This window comes from Oncorhynchus masou, chromosome 9, assembly GCF_036934945.1.
Source record: "Oncorhynchus masou masou isolate Uvic2021 chromosome 9, UVic_Omas_1.1, whole genome shotgun sequence".
In the NCBI taxonomy this organism is placed as follows: Eukaryota; Metazoa; Chordata; class Actinopteri; order Salmoniformes; family Salmonidae; genus Oncorhynchus; species Oncorhynchus masou.
Genome location: NC_088220.1, coordinates 42,637,390 through 42,660,302, shown reverse-complemented (window position 1 = coordinate 42,660,302; position 22,913 = coordinate 42,637,390). Strand labels below are relative to the sequence as shown.

The window sequence follows — 22,913 nt, the reverse complement described above, 5'->3', positions numbered from 1 at the left end:
TTGCCTTACCTCCATACTTCATTTGCACACACTGTATACAGATTTTGCGATTGTGTAATTGACTGTACGTTTGTTTATTCCATGAGTAACTCTGTTGTTGTTTGTGTTGCACTGCTTTGCTTTATCTTGTCCAGGTCGCCGTTGTAAATGAGAACTTGTTCTCAACTGGCCTACCTGGTTAAATAAAGGTGAAATAAAATACATTTTTTTTAAAAGAGGGGGTTGGCAGGGGCCTGGGTGGGATATGTCTTTTGTGGGTCCAGTCCTCGGAGGCAGAGAACATGATTGAGTGCTGCAGCCCTGAGAAAATAAAGGCCCCACAGACCCACCGGTCTGCTTCCTCCACTGCTCACCATGTTTCATGTCCACACAATTAAACAAGTCCCCCTGACCGCTTGCAGCCTTCTCCTAGTGTGTGTGTGCGGATGCGTTTCAATTCACCAGGAGATCACCGGCTGTAGCAAATCTTATCTGAGCCATTATTAGCAGTATTGTTCATCTTTATGGCTGAACAAACAAGCCTCCGATACCGTTATACAGCTGAGAACGTTCACATGTGAGGTTAAGCATGAAGACAAATGGGGCAGGGATCACACGGTATAACTCATCCTCTGTTAAATGGTACAGTTATGATTGTGAGGTAAGGCACTTAAGTGGAGAGTGAAAAGAACAAGAAGGTGATGTCAAGCAAAATGTTTTTATTTTTAATGTTATGGTTTTAACTTGACTAAGTTCCTCCAGGTGTCATGGGCAGAGAATGAGCAAATCAGTCAGGAACAGCACACAAGCTATCTGCTGGCCAGCTGTATGGGAGCTGCAGAATGTCAACTTCAACAACCATTTGCAAAGCTAATATACCAGTTCGCAAGTATACATGAACAGTGTAACTGACTTGACTGTCATTTCTGTGTAAAAACCCACATTAATGCATGACTGTAAAACAAATGAATGGTGACCTGCCATGATCGGTTAAGGCTATCTTATTGGATATAAGAGCTGTCCATTGGCTGTGAAGAGTGGAGAGGTCAGTGGTTAAGAGCGTTTAATGGTGTGTGTGTGTGTGTGTGTGTGTGTGTCATATCAGTGAGTTAGCTCCAGAGACTGTAGCCACAACAGATAGAGACCACTGAGGGGAATTTCACAGACACTGAATACACACTCTATCCAGTCCCATCCCCCTCCACCCCAATGTTAGACAACTTCATCTTTCTTATAGGACAGGGGTCACCTGCCAGTGACCTGTTATCAATGGCCCTGGCACGCCCTCCAGACCTCGTTAATCTGTCATGATACTTTTACATCTGCTCAAATGGTTGTGTGGCGGTTAGCTTCATGTGATCTCTAATGTCTGTTGTGTTTTGGCAACGCATGAAATCTGTATGGGAGGATATCCATCGCCGAAAGCAGGTTGGTTGGTCTGGTCTGCATCGGTTCCTCTCATAGGTAGCAAAGCCTCTCATCCTCCTCTTCCACCAAACCTCTGGGAATAGAAGAGAGGAAAGGGAAGAGAGGAAAAGGAAAACTGTAAGAAGTTCTGCTGATAACACACACACACACACACACGAGTTATTCCACTTCAGCAAGGAGGACTTAGACCCAACATGGCTAGCCTCCATAGAAACATTGTTTTATTTACTTCTCAATAAGCCACTATGAAAGCATACCTATCGGAGTTACAGATATTGCTTTTTCATATTATTGATTTCAACCAGATTGTTTAGATAAGATGTGAATTAGATCAGATGAATTCCATCAGTTGTGCCTATTTTTCCTATTACATTCATTATAGCCACCATATCAGGGCTAGGGGTAATCTCAATATCTGTTTAAACCTCTGCTTGTTCTTGTTGTGTCGTCTACCACTAAGACATTGTTTGTGTCCCAAATGGCACCTTATTCCCTATAGTGCACTACTTTTGACCAGAGCCCTATAGGCCCTGCTCACAGTCCGAGTTACACACGTAACACTGCAAGCAAGTGAATTGTCAACATTAAGACTCCGTCACTGGGGAGCTACAACAGCGGCGAGCATCTGGTCCAAATGGGTCAGTGTACATTTTACAGGCGAGACTCATGTCATAAGGCTCTCTTCTGCAGACACATTTCCAAGGTGTGGAGAGAAGCTTTTTTTCCATTTCTTATTCATGCTTTTAAATCACAGATGACAAAACAGCCCTGTTAACAAGATGCTTAAAAAGGTTAAGCAATGTCGCACCCAGACCGTCTTGCCTGTTCTGTGTCTTGACAAAATGTGTGTGTTTGTATGTAAATGTGTGCGCGAGTCTTGAGTCTATGTGTTCAGGAACCAGAGTGTTTAAAAGATGCTATGGTGGGTTGCGGGGCTGCTGACATTAACAGGCTGGTGGATAAAGTGGCTTTGCAGAGACCCAGCCCACGGTCCTGACATTGTGAGGTCCCCCCCACTCCCTGTCCATTCTAATGAGGAATTGTTTGAGGCTGCCTCTTCCTGAGCCACAAGGATGTATGGGGGGGGGGGGGATGCGTAAGGAAGGGGAGTCCAAATGTAGGGGGGTCGGCAAGGGCAAAGTGCATCACTCTACATACCAGGATGGCAGATGGTTGAGCGCACAGACAGACAGACACAACAGGAGGGAGGCATGACAGAAACACAAAAAACGTCTTCAATAGGCACACCGGACAGGAAACTGCATCATGTTTTCTGGGTCTGTCGTAGGGTCCGTTTCCTGTGACCCCAGTTAACCTTGAATGTCAGGCCTTTGTTCTCATGAATGTCTTAATATGGATATGGAGTTGCCCAGGTGACATGTCACACATACTACATGTTCACAGTGTAGGGCTACACAAATATTGTGAACAGAATCGAAAATATCGCGTCATCTGAAGACGTCATTGTAATACGACAGAGGCCTCTGTACACTCTTCTCAATTTACATCAACAACATAGCTCAGGCAGTAGGAAGCTCTCTCATCCATTTATATGCAGATGATACAGTCTTCTACTCAGCCGGCCCCTCCCCGGATTTTGTTTTAAACGCCCTACAAGAAAGCTTTTTTAGTGTCCAACAAGCTTTCTCTGCCTTGTTCTGGACACCTCCAAAACAAAGGTCATGTGGTTTGTTTAGAAGAATGCCCCTCTCCCCACAAGTGTGATTAATACCTCTGAGGGTTTAGAGCTTGAGGTAGTCACGTCATACAAGTACTTGGGAGTATGGCTAGACGGTGCACTGTCCTTCTCTCAGCACATATCAAAAGCTGCAGGCTAAAGTTAAATTTGGTGTCCTCTATCGTAATCGCTCCTCTTTCACCCCAGCTGCCAAACTAACCCTGATTCAGATGACCATCCTACCGATGCTAGATTACAGAGATGTCATTTATAGATCAGCAGATAAGGGTGCTCTCAAGCAGCTAGATGTTCTTTACCATTCAGCCATCCGATTTGACACCAATGCTCCTTATAGGACACATCACTGCACTCTATACTCTTCTGTAAACTGGTAATCTCTGTATACATGTCGCAAGACCCACTGGTTGATGCTTATTTATAAAACCCTCTTAGGCCTCACTCCCCCTATCTGAGATATCTACTGCAGCCCTCATCCTCCACATACAACACCCGTTCTGTCAGTAACATTCTGATAAAGGTCCCAAAAGCACACACATCCCTGGGTCACTCCTCTTTTCAGTTCACTGCAGCTAGCGACTGGAACGAGCTGCAACAAACACTCAAACTGGACAGTTTAATCTCAATTTCTTCATTCAAAGACTCAATCATGGACACTTACTGACAGCTGTGGCTGCTTTGTGTGATGCATTGTCTCCTCTACCTTCTTACCCTTTGTGCTGTTGTCTGTGACCAATCATGTTTGAACAATCATTAGTTAATAACCTTTTGAAACTAGGGGGCACTATTTTCATTTTTGGAAAAAGAATGTTCCCAAAGTAAACGGGCTATTTTTCAGGACCAGATAGTAGAATATGCATATAATTGACAGCTTAGGATAGAAAACACTCTAAAGTTTCCAAAACTGTAAAAAATATTGTCTGTGAGTATACCAGAACTGATATTGCAGGCGAAAGCCTGAGAAAAATCCAATCAGGAAGTGACTCTTATTTAGAAACCTCTGCGTTCTTATACATCCCTATTGAGCAGTGAAAGGGATAAACCAGATTCTTTTTTCTATGGCTTCCCTAATGTGTCTAGTGTCACAAGACATAGTTTCAGGCTTTTATTTTGAAAAAATGAGCGTGAGCGGTCAGCTGGTGGCTCTCAGAGTGATATGTGCATAATAGACAAATGCGGCAATTGTTTCTCCCGCTCCTACTAAGAAGCCAACTGACCCGGTTGATATATTATCGAATAAATATTTGAAAAACACCTTGAGGATTGATTATAAAAATGGTTTGCCATGTTTTTGTTGGTATTATGGATCTAATTTGGAATATTTTTCGGCATTGTCGTGACCGCAGTTTCCGGTGGATTTGTCAACCAAACGTGAAGAACAAACGGAGGTATTTCGGCTATAAAAATAATCTTTATGGAACAAAATCAACATTTGCTGTCTAACTGGGAGTCTCGTCAGTGAAAACATCCGAAGATCAAAGGTAAACGGTTAATTTGATTGCTTTTCTGATTTTCGTGATCAAGCTTCTTGCTGCTAACTGGACATAATGCTATGCTAGGCTATCGATAAACTTACACAAATGCTTGTCTTGCTTTGGCTGTAAAGCATAATTTCAAAATCTGAGATGACAGGGTGATTAACAAAAGGCTAAACTGTGTTTCACTATATTTCACTTGTGATTTCATGAATATGAATATTTTCTAGTAATTTCTGTCCATTGCGTTATGCTAATTAGTGTCAGTTGATGATAATTCTCCCGGATCCGGGCTGGGTAGTTCCAAGAGTTAACACTGCTGTGCAGTCTTTTTCACTACTACATAAACCATAAGCCCTGTAGGTTATCCATTGTTATGCATAGGGGCATTTGGGTGAAATGTATCAATGTCTCGAGTATGGCGCTGGAGGGGATGGTTGCCATTTTACGGGCTCCTGACCAACTGTGCCATTTTTGTAACTCATATTGTACATAATGTTGCTACCGTCTCTTATGACCGAAAATAGTTTCTGGACATCAGAACAGCGATTATTCACCCTGAACTGGAAAAACATTTTTTATTTAAAGATTCCGATGTCTTGACAAAGCAAACCCTTCACAAGGCACAAATTCCCGTCATCAGCGTGAGGACAGAGAAAAGGGGGGAGGAGTGCCTTGTAAGAATTCGCCAATGAGTAAGTAAACCACCACTTCCCTCTATATTATTGGCCAACGTGGAATCATTCGAAAATTAGCTAGACGATCTATGATTAAGACTACCCTACCAACGAACATTAAAAACTGTAATATCTTATGTTTCACCTAGGCGTGGCCGATCGACAACACGGATAATATAGAGCTGGTTGGCTTCTCCGTGCATCAGCAGGACAGAGCAGCTACATCTGGTAAGACAAGGGTTGGGGGTGTGTCTATTTGTCAGTAACTGATGGTGCGCGATGTCTAATATTAAAGAAGTGTCGAGGTATTGCTCGCCTGAGGTATAATACCTCATGACAAACTGTAGACCACACTATCTACCAAGAGATTTCTCATTTATACTATTTGTAGCCGTCTATTTACCACCACAAACCGATGCTGGCACTAAGACCGCACTCAATGAGCTGTACAAGGCTCATTGTACAAGGCCATAAGCATAAGCTTCTGGAAAATGCACATCCAGAAGCGGTACTCCTAGTGGCCGGGGACTTTAATGCAGGCAAACTTAAATCTGTTTTACCTTATTTCTACCAGCATGTCAAATGTGGAGAAACCAGAGGAAAGCTCTCCCTCGCCATCCATTTGGCAAATCTGCCAATAATTCTATCCTCTTGATTCCTACTTACAAATAAAAACTAAAGCAGAAAGTACCAGTGACTTGCTCAATACGGAAGTGGTCCGATGACACAGATTCATGCTACAGGACTGTTTTCCTAGCATAGACTGGAATATGTTCCAGAATTCATCCAATGGAATTGAGGAGTGTAACACCTCATTCACTAGCTTCATCAATAAGTGCATCGACGACGTCGTCCCCAGTGACCGTACGTACATTTCCGAACCAGAAGCCACACCGCGCTAAAGGCTAGAGCTGCCGCTTTCAAGGAGCAAGACACTAATCTGGACGCTTATAAGAAATCCCGCTATGCCCTCAGATGAACTATCAAACAGGCAAAGTATCAATACAGGACTAAGTTTGAAAAATATTTAACAGACTACAAATGGGAAACTCAGCCGCAAGCTAATCAGTGACGAAAGCCTACCAGAAGAGCTAAATGCTTTTATATGCGCTTCGAGGCAAGCAACACTGAAGCATGCATGACCAGCTGTTTGGGACGATTGTGTGATCACACTCTCCATGAGCAAGACCTTTCAACAGGTCAATATTCACAAAGCCGTGGGGCCAGATGGATTACTAGGACGTGAACTCAAAGCATGCGCGGACCAACTGGCATGTGTCTTCACTGACATTTTCAACTTCTTCCTGACCGAGTCTGTAATACCTACATGTTTCAAACAGACCACCATAGTCCCTGTGCCCAAAAAAGCGAAGGTAACCTGTCTAAATGATTACCGCCCCGTAGCACTCATATCGGTAGCCATGAAGTGCTTTGAAAGGTTATGGCTCACATCATCATCATGCCGGAAAACCTAGACCCACTCCAATTCACATACCACCCTAACAGATCCACAGATGACACAATTTTTAATAACACTCCACACTGCCCTTTCCCACCTAAACAAAAGGAACACCTATGTGAGAATGCATTGACTACAGCTCAGAATTCAACACCATAGTGCCCACAAATCTCATCACTAAGCTAAGGAACCTGAGACTAAACACCTCACTCTGCAACTGGATCCTGGACTTCCTGTCAGGATCCTGGACTTCCTGTAAGGGTAAGCAACAGCACACTGGGGCCCCTCAGCGCTGCATGCTCAGTCCCCTCCTGTACTCCCTGTTCAACCACGACTACATGGCCAAGCACGACTCCAACACCAACATTAAGTTTGCTGACGACACAGCAGTGGTAGGCCTGATTACCGACAGCGATGAGACAGTCTATAGGGAGGAGGTCAGAGACCTGGTAGTGTGGCGCCAGGACAACAACCTCTCCTTCAATGTGAGTAAGACAAAGGAGATGATCATGGACTACAGGAAAAGAAGGGCCGAACAGGTCTCCATTAACATCGACAGGGCTGAAATGGAGCGGGTCGAGAGTTTCAAGTTCCTTGGTGTCCACATCACCAACGAACTATCATGGTCCAAACACACCAAGACAGTTGTGAAGAGGGCACAACAAAACCTTTTCCCCCTCGGAAGACTGAAAAGATTTGGCATAGGTCTCCAGATCCTCAAAAAGTTCTACAGCTGCATCCTGACCGGTTGCATCACAACCTGGTATGGCAACTACTCAGTATCTGACCCGTAAGGCGCTTATGTGTACGGCCCAGAGCTTCCGGACATCCAGGACATATATACTAGGCGATGTCAGAGGAAGGCCCCAAAAATGTCAAAGATTCCAGTCACCCAAGTCATAGACCGTTCTCTCTGCTACCGCATGGCAAGTTGTACCGGAGCGCCAAGTCTAGAACCAAAAGGTTCCATAACAGCTTCTACCCCAAGCCATAAGACTGCTGAAAAATGTATCAAATGGCCGCCCGGACTATTTACACTCTCCCCCCCCCTTTGTTTTTACACTGCTGCTACTCGCTGTTTATTATCTACGCATAGTCACATTACAAATTTCCTCGACTTAACTGTAGCCCCGTACATTTACTCGGTACCGGTACGCCCTTATTATAGCCTCGTTATTGTTATGTAGTTCTCTTGTGTTACTTCTATCGATCTATATACATTATATTAGTTTAGTTTACTTATTAATTATTTCATTAACTCAGTGGTGGGCCGTCAGGGCCAGCAAGGCCTTTCTCTGCTGGCCTAAACATCATCAGAATATAATTTTTTATATATATATATTTTCCCACAAATATGTATTAAATTATTCCCCAGAGTAAGAGTTATAGTAAGAGTTGGAGGGCTGGTCTTTATGTTAGATCTTTTATCCAATCATATTCAGCCATCATGTGTTGCCAGGGGTCTAAAATCTGCCCTCAGGCCTTCAGAATCAACAGTGCGGGCGCTTGTAGCTTAAAGTGAATGCAAATTAAAATTTAGTGTCAACCAATCAGCTTTAGAGTTGGCTATTGTACGCCTGCTGGCTGGCTCCAGTGTTACACAGGAGCCAGCTAGCAGGCGTAGTGCGTGCATGTCTTTTGATTGGATTACCAATATTGTATTGAGAGTCAGGTCCTATATGGGCAGGTCTATGCAAACCTCAGAACTAGGAAACTGAATTTGATAAACTAATTAATTTGCGTACTACTAAGCTGTTTTTTTAACCCACAATGGCGGAAGGAGGAGAAGATATCGATTTGGTCGAGGATATAATTATAACGCCATTCTCAAGACAAACTTTTCAAGAAAAGTTAGACAGTCAGGAGAGGTCACCCGATGCCGACCCTACAAAGCCTGTCACAGGTGGGAAAGGGGTTCGTTCGCCACTTTCAAAGTTCCAACTACGAATGCTATCAATGGCTCACAGGCTCCGAGAAGCACTGCAAACTGTACTGCTGGGAATGCCTATTATTTGCAAGTGATAGATTTGGTGTTTGGAGCCACACTGGCTTTGCAAACTTGAGTTGTCTAACCAAGGCAGCAATGAGACACGGCTGGGCACTTACAAGCAATGGTGCTTTTGAAAACTTTTGGGGACACCCGAGTGGATCAACAGCTCAACGAACAAGCGTGCAGGGCAACGGGAGCTGCACAATGAAAAGGTATTGTACTCTTCCCCTGCAATTCTATGAATAAAAATGTCAATTTCAAGGTGACACAACGCCTGGTTTTATACTGCGTTTCTGTCTAAATGTATAGTGTCTAGAGCCATGGCATCATAATGATGTTAATAAGAGGTGGATTAATTCGGGTGGGACTGTGTAGGACTTCACTGAAGGCCCAGGCCCCAGAACCACGGCACGCCACTGCATTAACACTATTTCTTGAACTGCATTGTTGGTTAAGGGCTTGCAAGTAAGCATTTCACGGTAAGGTTGTTGCGCATGTGACAAATACAATTTGATTTGACAAGGCCCACCTGTAGGCAGCGATCTCGATTTCCCGGGCCATCTTCTGACCCAGCAGCTCCTCGTAGTCATCACATTGTTCCGTCATCTGGACCTGCAGTTCATTCTGCTGTCTCCGCATCTCCTCAAGACGACACTGAGGAGAAACAGAGAGATAATGGGCCACGTTCTAATAGCCGCACAAGCATACTACCACTTAGTATTAAGCCATGTATCTATGTATTGGACACATTCTAAGTGGTATGCTAGTGTGGTTATTGGAACAGAGCCATTGGGTTTATGGGATGGGTGGAGGGAGAAGTTATTGGAATAGAGCCATTGGGTTTATGGGATTGGTGGATGTAGAAGTTATTGGAATAGAGCCATTGGGTTTATGGGATGGGTGGAGGTAGAGGTTGACCCTAACAGCTGGTCTATGGTCTGATATTTAACTTTCTACCCTTAGGATTGAAGGTAGGGTAAACTGTTCCTAGATCTGTGATTAGGATTGAGTGTAGGAAAATGTTATCCTATCCTAGATCTATGATTAGGTTTGAGGGTGGGAAAAACAGTTTCTAGATCTTTGGTTCGGATTGAGGGAAGGGTTAACTGTTCATAGATCTGTGATTAGGGGCCGTGTCTACTTGGAGCAGAGATGGTGGGGTACTGTACTGGGGTCAGTTTAAACTCGGTGTGGTCTGTACCTCTTACCTCCAGCTCAAAGATCTCCTCCACATATGCTTCTCTCTTCATCTCAATCTCATCTTCCAGTTCCTCACCACACTTCTCCAGCTCTGCAAGCTCCTTTTCAAGCTCTGCAATCTATACACACAGGTATAAACGCAAAAACACAGAAATTCAGGTACATGGTCAGAGGAAACATGAGATGCGTGACTTAATCTCTGCCAATGTCATTCTAAACAGCACATTGAAACCTCTAACTGTATACTCTCTTACTAACACACACACATACAGCAGGGAGCCAGGTGTGATTGTAAGTACACTGAACAAAAATATGAATCCAACTGTTAGGTTCCCTGGTTTTTGTTTGTATGTGTGTGTTTCAGGATGGCTTCCTGAAATTCCCCCCAAGCAGCTGATTGGTCGGGCACATCGAACATTGGAGAGCTGACCCCGCCCCCTCGTCAGGATACAGCTGTATCCCACTAGACTCCTTCTTCCAGCTATATAAGCCAGTGTTCTGTTACTCAGAAGAGAGCTGAAGGTTATATCATGTGTTGGTTGTTTCTCAGATAACCATCAGCTCTACGTTCTGTGATTGTTGCTGAGGGAGATGATTAGTATGTCGTGTTGGTTTTTGCTGAGAGACAGGTTTTTTTGTTAAGTACTTTGTAGCCGCTGCTTTTAAGGTATGTGTGTCCCTTCGCAAAGATAATCCATCCACCTGACAGGTGTGGCATATCACGAAGCTGAATAAACATCATGATCATTACACAGGTGCAACTTGTGCTGGTGACAATAAAAGACCACTCTAAAATGTGCAGTTTTTGTCACACAACACAATACCACAGATGTCTAAAGTGTTGAGGGAGCGTGCAATTGGTATGCTGATTGCAGGAATGTCCACTAGAGCTGTTGCCAGAGAATGTAATGTTGATTTCTCTACCATAAGCCACCTCTAACATTTTAGAGAATTTGCAGACCACGTGTATGGCGTCATGTTGGCTGATGACAACGTTGTGAACAGAGTGCCCCATGGTGGCAATGGGGTTATGGTATTGGCAGGCTTAAGCTACAGACAACAAATACAATTGCATTTTATCGAAGGCAATTTGAACGCACAGAAATACCGTGAAAGGTATCTATGACCAACAGATTGCATATCTGTATTTCCAGTCATGTGAAATCCATAGACTAGGGCCTTAATGCATTTATTTCAATTGACCGATTTCCTCATGTGAACTGTAACTCAGTAAAATCTTTGAAATTGTTGCATGTTGCGTTTATATTTTTTGTCCAGAGAAGTTAAACAATTAGCTGTCAGAGACGGATGAGGATACGTCCTAAATGGCACTCGATTCTCTATATAGTGCATTACTTTTGTCATCTGGTCAAAAGTAGTGAACTACATATGGAGCCATCTGGCAGACGGCCCCAGTCAACTAGGTCTCTCTCTCTCCCTCCCCTGGTCGGATGCCCTGTGTGTGGGCAGGGGGGTTGGGTGTGTGTCATCCCCATCAATGCATGTACTACTCTATTATACACACTTCTAAGCTGAGCCTGATTTCACTGCAAGGTTGTTTGTTTGGCCAAGTTGTGTCTCAGTGAGAAACCAGAACTGGGACATCCATCACGGCCGGTGAGAGATAGATTAAGGGAGGGGAGAAAGACAGGCAGGGACGTGTCCATCAGACTAGGCCCAGGCTAGGCAGAGCGAGGGCTCGCGTGCTGCACATTAAGGGAAGAGGAGACGGTGCTATGAGAGTGCGACTGCGGTTACAGAGGGGGCCTGTTTATTTAAAAACCACAACCTCTGTAATGGGAATCAAACCACCATGTTTGTTGTGGAAATGGAGAGGTGTCGGCTGTGGTCCGACCACTGATGATTACGGTGGAGCGAGCAGTTAAGCCAGTTACTGTCGATTTAAGTCATTGACTGATTCTATTAAGTGTGGATTCTTGAATGATAGATGAACTGCAATGGGAGGTTCCAGCATTTCCTTGAATACTGTAAACTTTGAATCATTGAGTTTTGGGGTGGTTGGAGACTAATTCTTGAAAGACTGTACTGAGACATTCTACCATTTTATCAATAAAGCCTCTCTGTTGTGTGTTTCTTTTTCTGTAGGAGACGGGGATGGGTGATATATGATGTTCTATTTCCATTGTTCAGTTTGGGGTTGGAGTCTCTGGAGACACAGAGGAGGAATGTGTGAAGTTAAGAAGTTGATGATGAACAAGGAGAGAGTACTGTGAAAAGTCTGTCTAATAATATGAGAGAGAGAGAAAAAAACGCTAGAGAAGTCACTCATTGAGAACTCCTGAGGAGTGAACTGCCTTTCTCTCCCTAAACTTTACTGTCTGTGAGAAGAAGCCATACATTTTCGACAATTCCTCTTGATTTCGTGGCTGATGTTTGATGCTGAACTCATGGTGGGGCTGGCTTTTCTGAGGAGATGTCTGAGAACTGTGAATTTACTGGAAGGAAAGTTTACGGGAGAGAAAGAAACTTGAGAAACAGTCAAAATCAGCAGGTAGTGATTGTCTGAGAAAAAGTAGTTGAATACCAGAGAGAGAGATAACGGTTCCTCACCAGTTTCTTCAGTTCGCTGACGTCCGTTATCTGGCCAACGCCTGTGACCCCCGCAGGTCTGGCCACCGTCAGCTCCTTTCCAGCTCCAATGGCAACAACAGCACCAGCAACAACCGCACCAGTTTCCCTGCACTCACACTGAAAACATAACATAGTTCACTGCATGACACTAGATGACAGAGTTTCCCTTAAATTACTTTCCAGGGGGGTAGCCACAAGTACAATAACCACAAGTAGATATTTCAGTCGTACGGTCGTTGTTTAGAAATGCAGTATGCGTGTGTTATTCATGTGCAATGAAGTTCTTATGTAGATACACTTCCAGTTAAGTGTTAACCTTTCCCCCATAAAGGGAATGGTGAAGAAGAACAACTTAGACAGCAAACGAGTGGCAACAAGGGCTCACAGGTGTGTCAGAGTCAGCCAGAAATCACAATCACACTTCAATCCCTATGGCAATCATTTGGGGATGGAGACAATTGCACCTTGTGAGACACTAATGGAGGCCAGGCCCAGACCGCTAGCTGTCCAGCTGGCAATGAACGAGGGAAGGAGGAGGGGAGGATGAAGTGGGAAGGAGAGTGTAAGTGTCTGGGTTAGAGATACTAAGAACTGTGGTCAATTTCAACTAGTTCTTACAGTCTCACATCCGAATTAAAAGTTCATCCATGCTTTGCAAATGTCAAATTTCGAAGTAGTTGCAAATGTCAAATTTCAAAGTGTGTAAGGTTAAGTTTAGGAATTAACTTCTAATGTTTAAGGTTCGGGCTCCGTTTAGGAATTAACTTTTAATGTTAAAGGTTAGGGTTAAGTTTAGGCATTAAGTTCAAAATCTTAAAGTTTCTATCGCTGGATTCAAACTTGCAACCTTGGGGAATCAGAGGTAGATGCTCACGCCCATCCACCATCCCCGTCCACCACGGCCTCGCAAAACCAAAACCTACTTGGCGGTAACAGCGCTCACGGTTGCCCATAGTGGCCGGTTTCCATGTCATCTTTTGACGTCCACAGACAAATGGACATCAACTATTGACTTTAATCACTGGTAACCTGGCTGGAAATTTAGCCCAAAGCCTTTTCACATACACATGCACTCACACACACCGCCTAGGGGCCTGGGAAGGAGCCCAGGGGTCTGATTACAAATGTGACCTCGCCTGGGGGGGCAGACATCCCAGACCCGGGACCCTATGGTGGGTCAGACCCCCCTGGAGAGCAAGGTTGACCCCAGCAGAGCACCTCTAGCTTGTAACACACTCACAAAAACTCTCTTTCTGTAAAACACACCAGCATAGACACACCAACGCAAGACACAGAGGGACAAAGTGGGTCTGTAATGGTGTGCGGCAGCACCTCCGATTCTAAGGTTCGCCTCTAGTGTTATGTCAAGAGGAAAAGAAAACAAGCGGGCACGTCCCTCTGCGATGTGAGAAGGCTCAGATTTAGCCAGAAGGTTTGGGGAAGAAAGGAGGAGTGGTGTGTAGCCGGTGAGTGCACTGTCAGGAGTTACATTACAGTTACATTGGGTGTGTGTGTTCTGTTTTTGTGACATGCACATTGTGTGTATGCTCCAGACTCTGTACCTGGATGGTCTCAGCCAGCTGGCTGTAGTTCTCCTTAATATCTATGAGGGCTGACTTGATGTCAGGGTTGCAGAACTCCAGGACACCTCTCCCTGCTGCAGCTGGACCCTCTACATGGGCCACCATGTTCTGAACCGTCTGCAGACACACACACACACACACACACACACACACCATTAAGTAAGTAGATAACAACATTAAGCCCCCACCGTGTACGTCTTCAGGTCACAATTCCTAAAACTCCATTATTAACCTCCATGCATCTATCATAGCAGAATGAAGTGCTGGAGAAATACCCAAGCAGCTTGACCCTCATCTAATTTTTCCTCGATATGAGTAAGGCGGCTGATTCATCAGGAGAATAGGTGTTTGGAAATGCCTGATAATAATAGCAGTTAATAAAACAAAGGGGGACTTCTGTTTTCATTTGGTATTGAGCTGGTGCTGTGAGTTATTCAGTGCAGGGAGTTATCGAGCATGTCCCTGAGGGAGTGTGTTAAACGTAGCCGGCCAGCCGAGTGGCCGGGCTTCACAGAAGAGAAAAAAAAAATGAGTGATGAAACTGCCTCGCTTTCTCCCTCTCTCACTGCTCCCAGGCTCTTTTCTCTCTGCCTCGGCCTCTCCTATACCGCCTCGGCCTCGCCTATCTTCTATTATGCTGTCTCCCTCTGACCCTCTCCCTCTGATATTGCATTAACACCCCTACTCTTACGATAAGTGTCATGGGATCTTTAGTGACCACAGAGAGTCAGGACACCCATTTAACGTTCCATCCGAAAGACTACACCCAACACAGGGTAATGTCCCAATCACTGCCCTGGGGCATTGGAATATTTTTCTTAGACCAGAGGAAAGGGAGCCTACTACTGGCCCTCCAACACCACTTCCAGCAGCATCTGGTCTCCCTTGCAGGGACCAACCAGGACCAACCCTGCTTAGCTTCAGAAGCAAGCCATCAGTGGGATGCAGGGTGGTATGCTTCTGACATTGCCCTGTGTGGGGTGCCGTCTTTCGGGTGGGACGATAAACGAGTGCCTTTCTGTGGTCACTAAAGGTCCCATGGCATTTATGGTAAGAGTAGGGGTGTTAACCCCGGTGTCCTGGCTAAATTCCCAATCTGGCCCTCATACCATCATGACCCCCTAATCATCCCCAGCTTCCAATTGGCTCATTCATCCCTCCTCCTCTCCCCTGTAACTATTCTCCAATTTGTGCTGTAAATGAGAATGTGTTCAGTCAACTTACCTGGTAAAATGAAAAATAAATAAAATGATTGGTCTATAAACTCATTTACCACCTGGTGATGTCACCGGGCAAGCTAAAACAGACATTTCCAGTGGTCTTTTCAAACACTAAAAGGGCATTATTATTTTCACGATTTCACAGTATTATTCCAACCTCCAACAATACATTTCACTGCACCTATCCGGTGTTTGTGACACAAAATGTAAAACAAATTATATAGTGTGGAAATATATAGAAAACACAGGTCAATTATGTTTAGCCTAGTGGTTAGAGCGTTGGACTAGTAACCGGAATGTTGCGAGTTCAAACCCCCGAGCTGACAAGGTACAAATCTGTCATTCTGCCCCTGAACCCACTGTTCCCAGGCCGTCATTGAAAATAAGAATGTGTTCTTAACTAACTTGCCTGGTTAAATAAAGGTAAAATTACAAGGCACAAGGCGATATTTATTAAAATAACAGGAAAGGAAAATAATTTCTCCAAAACAAAATATAAGTGTTGATATTAGTTGGTAGAGATCTTTACCTCAACTTGTGTTTTGATGTATTTCTAATACCCTTTAAGACTTTTTGTTTGCAGATGTTTTCCCCCCCTTTCCCTCTGTTTGACCAGAAATTAAAGCCATTACTTGATATGCTCTTGTGAACTTCACATGTTAGAAATTTCCTTCAACAACTGGTCATATCACCTGTGAGATCTATCCTTGGCAAGGCTTATTCTGGCTCTACCCTGCTTTGCTCTAATCCTGTCTCAGTACCACAATTGTTCCTCGTAAAATAACTACTGTTCATGGTAAAAACCTGGTCAACAAGGTGGCCGGGGTCATCTGAACCCGTGTTGCCCCCCGGCAAACCCTAATGGGAATCTCTCCAACACCTGCCCTTGTCTGGACTTTTAGTGGCTTTAGCTAAACAGAAAAGCTTGCTGCTTGTGTAAAGGTGGTGATTCAGCAAACCTTGCCAGAGTATTGGCATGCATGAAATATGGGTTCAAACCCAGTCACACATGTAAGTAATGACTCAGAGAGCCATTGAGTAGTATACTTTTCCTAATTTGTGTACTAATACTGTGGGATAATCAATGTTTGCCATCCAGCCATATCTAGGATATGTCCGTTCTCTCTTACCGTCTCATGCTGTGCCTCCATGTGAGCCAGTTGTTCCTCATAGATGTTCACCTGCTCCCTCAGGGCCAGACAGTCTGTGGTCACTACATCCACTTCCTACAAAGGGGTAGCAGACAGCCAGGTCAATAGAAAACCGAAAGCACTCGTATGTTGAAAGCTCCCGCTTGTATTTTGATAGACTAGATGTCATTTTCACAAGATTGCTTACACCAGTGTTTCCCAAACCGGGTGCTGGGGGCCCAAAGGGGTGCACCTGTTTGTTTTTGCCCCCGCACTAAGACGCTTGATTCAACTAATCAACTCCGCATTAAGCCTTTAGTTGAATCAGGTGCTCGGGCAAAAACTAAAATGTCTACCCCTTTGGGTCCCTAGAACAATAATTGAGAATCACTGGCTTGCACCAATCCAATCCTTTAATGTCTACACTGAACAACATAAAACGCAACATGCAACAATTTCAAATATTTTACTGAGTTACAGTTCATAACAAGAAAGTCCAGGAATTGTGTACAGATCCTTGTGACATGGAGCCTTGCATTGTCATGCTGAAACATAAGATGATGGCGGCGGATGAATGGCACGACAGTGGGGCTCAGGATCTCATCACGGTCTCTCTGTGCATTCAAATTGCCATCGATAAAATGCAATTGTGTTTGTTGTCCGTAGCTTATGCCTGCCCATACCATAACCCCTCCGCCATCATGGTGCACACTGTTCAATGTTGACATCAGCAAACCAGTTACGACGTCGAACTGCAATCAGGTCAAGACCCTGGTAAGGACGACGAGCACACAGATTAGCTCCCTGAGACGGTTACTGACAGTTTGCGCAGAAATTCTTTGGTTATGCAAACCCACATTTTCATCAGCTGTCCGGGTGGCTGGTCTCAAGACGATCACGCAGGTGAATGTGGCATTGTGGCATTGTGTTGTGTGACAAAACTTCACATTTTAGAGTGGCCTTTTATTGGGAGGGGGGTAAGGGAGGGGTTAAGGGAAAGGGAGGGGGTAAGGGGTATGGAGGAGGGTAAGGGGCAGGGGGCTAGGGGTGGTAAGGGGCAGGTAAGGGCTAGGGGTGGTAAGGGGTAGGGAGGGGGTAAGCGGTAGGGAGGGTAAGGGGTAGGGAGGGGGCAAGGGCTAGGTGGGGTAAGGGGTAGGGAGGGGGTAAGGAGGAGGGTAAGGGGGAGGGGGCTAGGGGTGGTAAGGGCTAGGGGTGGTAAGAGGTAGAGAGGGGGCAAAGGGTAGGGAGGGGGAAAATGGTTGGGAGGGGGTAAGGGGTAGGGAGAGGATAAGGGGTAGGGAGGGGGCAAGGGCTAGGGAGGGGGCAAGGGCTAGGGAGGGGGCAAGGGCTAGGGAGGGGGCAAGGGCTAGGGAGGGGGCAAGGGCTAGGGAGGGGGCAAGGGCTAGGGAGGGGGCAAGGGCAAGGGCTAGGGAGGGGGCAAGGGCTAGGGAGGGGGCTAGGGAGGGGGCAAGGGCTAGGGAGGGGGCAAGGGCTAGGGAGGGGGCAAGGGCTAGGGAGGGGGCAAGGGGTAGGGAGGAGGGTAAGGGGCAGGGGGCTAGGGGTGGTAAGGGCTAGGGGTGGTAAGAGGTAGGGAGGGGGCAAAGGGTAGGGAGGGGGAAAAGGGTAGGGAGGAGGGTAAGGGGTAGGGAGAGGATAAGGGGTAGGGAGGGGGCAAGGGCTAGGGAGGGGGCAAGGGCTAGGGAGGGGGCAAGGGCTAGGGAGGGGGCAAGGGCTAGGGAGGGGGCAAGGGCTAGGGAGGGGGCAAGGGCTAGGGAGGGGGCAAGGGCTAGGGAGGGGGCAAGGGCTAGGGAGGGGGCAAGGGGTAGGGAGGAGGGTAAGGGGCAGGGGGCTAGGGGTGGTAAGGGGTGGTAAGGGGTAGGGAGGGGGTAAGGGGTAGGGAGGAGGGTAAGGGGCTAGGCGTGGTAAAGGGTAGGGAGGGGGTAAGGGGTAGGGGTTAGGGGTGGTAGGGGGGAGGGTAAGGGGCAGGGGGCTAGGGGTGGTAAGGGCTAGGGGTGGTAAGAGGTAGGGAGGGGGCAAAGGGTAGGGAGGGGGAAAAGGGTAGGGAGGGGGTAAGGGGTAGGGAGAGGATAAGGGGTAGGGAGGGGGCAAGGGGTAGGGAGGGAGCAAGGGGTAGGGAGGGGGCAAGGGCTAGGGAGGGGGCAAGGGCTAGGGAGGGGGCTAGGGAGGGGGCAAGGGCTAGGGAGGGGGCAAGGGGTAGGGAGGGGGTAAGGGGCAGGGGGCTAGGGGTGGTAAGGGGTGGTAAGGGGTAGGGAGGGGGTAAGGGGTAGGGAGGGGGTAAGGGGTAGGGAGGGGGTAAGGGGTAGGGAGGAGGGTAAGGGGCTAGGCGTGGTAAAGGGTAGGGAGGGGGTAAGGGGTAGGGGTTAGGGGTGGTAGGGAGGAGGGTAAGGGGCAGGGGGCTAGGAGTGGTAAGGGGTAGGGAGGGGGGTAAGGGGCTAGGCGTGGTAAGGGGTAGGTAAGGGCTAGGGGTGGTAAGGGGTTGGGAGGAGGGTAAGGGGCGAGGGGTGGTAAGGGGTAGGGTAAGGGGCAGGGGTGGTAGGGAGGAGGGTAATGGGCAGGGGCAGGGGGCGGTAAGGGGTAGGGAGGAGGTAGGGGCTAGGGGTCTATTTGAAATTCAGAACAAAAGTACCATGACATACTATTTCCTCAACCAGCAGGTAGCTAGACAACGCAATGCAGAGGAAGAGGGGCTAATTAGCTAAAAATGCCTTTGTCCTCGATTCCATTCAGCGGCAGGGTTTATCCAGCCCTTTTTAAGTGCCTTATTAATTGGTGATGAATTCAATTACTCCTGGTGCTAGCATTTGTATCTGAATGCAAAACGGGTAGGGTCCAACGGTGGAACCTTCCTGCTGTGGCTGCCTGAACACATGGGTCCCTGATGGACGTCACACGTAAGGAAAGCGGTCTGTTACTGTTATCTCTGGGCAAACACAAGGCCGTAAATTGGAGAGTCATGCACTCACAGTCTATGGGCTGTAAAGACCAAAGAAATCCCCACTAGATCACCCTTCTCTTCTCTTGTTCCCCATCCATCGCGTCAGGCTAGCTGTGCTTTATAGCACAGTCTCCTGCTTTGGATTTGGATGAGAACCAGCCAGCTCCTCCAGCCTTCTTCCACTGTGGGAAGCCTTGGTGGGAGCCTGCTGAACCTTTTAAACACTATAATCCTCAGCCCCAGATAAAAGCTCAAAAGAACACTCCGAGAATTGGCTGCCAGAGAGACGGACAGACAGACCATGGAGGTTGTCCAAGATGTGGGCAGCTTTACCACAAAATACAAACAGGCTTAAATCAATAGCTAATGGCAAGGCTGGATTTTAAATACCCAGCCATGCCTTGTTTTAAGCCTCTTCCAAAGTCTGTCTGCTTGCCTACTGAGAAAGACTGCAGCCTCCTCTCGTGGAGCTGCTTCCAACACCGGTTCACAATCACATACAATCTCTCCTCTCCCTGCCTGTTTCTGTCGGTTTGTTTGCCACCCTAAGCTCTCTCCACGCTCCAGCTGCTTTCCAATCGGAGCCAGAAGCTGAGCCAGCCAGCAGCATTACTGCACCGACTACATTACAGTCCGTATTGCATCTGTTTAGGAGAAATTAAAGACTGAATGACTCAATAAGAAGACACGTCAACGGCCTCTCCCACATCTGGGCTGGCAGTGGGGAGATGGGCTGTGACGGCAGGGACATGTGTGGTGTGGTAGGCAGTGAGGGAATGGGATAGTCGATTTTGTTAGGACTGTTGTTTTGTGGTTGTGTTGTGGCCACCGGCCCAGACTGTAGGACTGATAATTAATCAACACCCTGTGGGTAGAGATACAGAGGAGCAGCAGGGCTATGCTGAGCCACACAGCTTATGAAATTCGTTTTTTTGAAGAGTAGAGAATAAAACAGTGTTGGCAAATCATGGCAATAGTGCCGTCTAGTGGTAGTTATACATTAGTACAGTCAGTTTATTAGTGCTCCTAAAGAGATTTTGGCCGCCTTTGACTATTTAGATAATTCAGGCTGCTTTCCACCCTTCCTTGCCTATTTGCAATCTTTCATTTTGAGGAATGAACAAACTGGGCAAATTGGGTATAAAAGTTGAGCTACCAAAAGTTAGGTCTATGTACAGGTTCTAAATTGACAGTAGCAAGCACGCACACACGCAAAGTCTACTTATTGTCAGAGAATAAAAGACCAACGAAGACACCAGTTCAACACAATTACTAAACAGTGACACCAAAATGGCACAGGAAGCGAGGAAATTACCAGGCCAACGTCTTCCTGTTCCAGTTGGACGAGGGTCCTCTGCTGAACGGTCTCCTCATACTGCTCCTGCAGACACTCCAGCTCTCTCCTCAGCTCCTCCACATCAAACAGGCTCTGGTCCTGGACACACACAATGACTTATCAGTCTGGCATTGGTAAGTAATGGTAATGGTCTGTGACAATGGCTACCTGTCAATTTGGCCGCCCGCGTGCCTCTCTGATTCAGAGGGGTTGGGTTAAATGCGGAAGACACATTTAAGTTGAATGCATTCAGTTGTACAACTGACTAGGTATCCCCTCTTTCCATCTGCACAGTGGCTGTACATAGACCCTCACGCTGACACATACACACTCACATTCATTCGCACACACACACACTACTTATCTGTCACGGGAACCAGCCACCATTAGACAACAGGTTCCTTTTCTCCAAGCATTCGTGTGACATGAATGCCTCCATTCTGCTGCGTTGTTAATATGTACCCTCTCCTTGCGCAGTCTCTCCATCACGGCGTCCAGGCTGTATTCTGGGACAGCTATGGTAGTGGTGGTGGTCTGTTGGCCGGTCATCCTCTCCTCCAGCTCACAGATCTGGGCCTCCAGAGACTCATTGTCCTCCTCAAAGCAGCGTGCCTATAGGGCGCACACAGCATGTACAAATGGTATAGGAATGTACATGAATGTTAAGAGTTGCAAAATTCTGGTCATTTTCCCATAATTCCCAGTTTTTCCAGAAATCCCAGTTTGACTATTAGAATTCCTGCTTATTCCTTTCTTGATTGCGGGAATATTCCAAGTGTGATTTCTGAAAATCTAGGAATTTGGGGAAGGTTACCAGAATTTTTGGGGGTTGCTTCCTTGGAGCATCTGTGTAGAATAGACTTGGGTCACATGCATAAGAAATACCTTTGAACTTTTGGGACTATCCCATTGGTTCTACTGTATTTGTTGGTCAATCTAAAATCGTGCACAGTGCTCAAGTTAGTGTTCATTGTGACCCTTAGGTGTCAAGTTTATATAACCTTATAGAACCTTAGAATAATGTTTCAAGGGTTGAATCCATCCAGGGCTCACCATGTTGATGAGGGCGACAAAGCGATCATTTAGGGCGGCAATGATGCTGCGGTCTTTAGCGAATCGGACCAGACTCTCCTTATTGAGCATCTTGGCAGCCACAAAGTCCAGCTGGACACACGTACACTCCTCAGCAGCCGCACCCCTGTGGGAGACACACAGCTTATGAGATGCCTGAGTTTGTATAAAGCCCTGGAGAGAGAGAGACACACTAGCACAATACATTTCACAAAAGTATCAACATCAGTTTTGTGCATGTACATAGAAAATCAAAGATAGAAATCCTTAAAAAGTCTTTAATGCATAGCATTGCTGCCCCACCCAAATTAGATCTGTGTAAATTAACACAACCGAGGGGAATATATCATCATTATCTGATGGAAGTTTTAAAAAAGGCATTTGTCAACACCCTTCAAACTTTTCCCTTGGGACAGACAACTAATGTAACCAACGTGTGTAACTAACACAAAACACACAATAGCCAACTGGGGGACATTCAATACTGCATATGAAAACCATGCAAAGCTACCACACATGTGCTTGCAATTCAATTAAATAAATATTTAGAAATACTTAAGGAGTGAAAGGAAACAAACATCTGGTCCCTAGGATGTTGCTGCCTGGTCCCACAGATGTTGTCAGACACATTCTAGTTTTAATTTAAGCAGTCCCCCAAGAAGAAAGGACACTAGGCTTGCCGGCCTGTGGTACACCGTAGTAAACCATCCTCAGTGCACAGGGTGTTCTCCATAAAGCCCTTTCCAGTACTCCATACGCATGTTGAGTCATGTTTGATAGAGCTTACCGTAGCGAAACATTTTGTGACAGAAAACATAAATCCTTGAGTTTAGGTAGTACCTCCACATTTCACTCAGTTTCTAAATGCTTCCCCACCCCCCTACTAAACAGGCCCCAGGCCCTCTAAGCCATGAAGAGGTGAGGGGGCTACCAAGAAACCACACACTGACCTGGCCTTGACCGCTGAGGAGCGGTACTGCCCTCCACAGCCTCCGCCTGACCGTCCATTCCGACTCCACTGCTCCTCAAACTGCCGGCGGTAGGACGACACTCTCAGCATGGCCATGGCTGATACTGGGACACGTACTGCAGGCTGGGGCTACAGTAACAAATAATGGCAA

The 22,913-nt window shown here is 46.3% G+C and overlaps 1 protein-coding gene across 1 annotated transcript; it reads right to left on the bottom strand.

Moving 5' to 3' along the window:
- Positions 1–1,282: 1,282 nt before the first annotated feature.
- Positions 1,283–22,899, bottom strand: vimr2 (vimentin-related 2). The gene is made up of 10 exons (XM_064972853.1): positions 22,743–22,899; positions 21,775–21,919; positions 21,184–21,333; positions 20,701–20,820; positions 16,430–16,525; positions 14,059–14,196; positions 12,476–12,613; positions 9,913–10,023; positions 9,234–9,358; positions 1,283–1,480 (listed from the first exon to the last, which is right to left on the bottom strand). Exons 1-10 carry the CDS (start codon positions 22,856–22,858, stop codon positions 1,438–1,440), a joined length of 1,182 nt encoding a protein of 393 aa, XP_064828925.1. The 5' UTR covers positions 22,859–22,899; the 3' UTR covers positions 1,283–1,437.
- Positions 22,900–22,913: the final 14 nt, after the last annotated feature.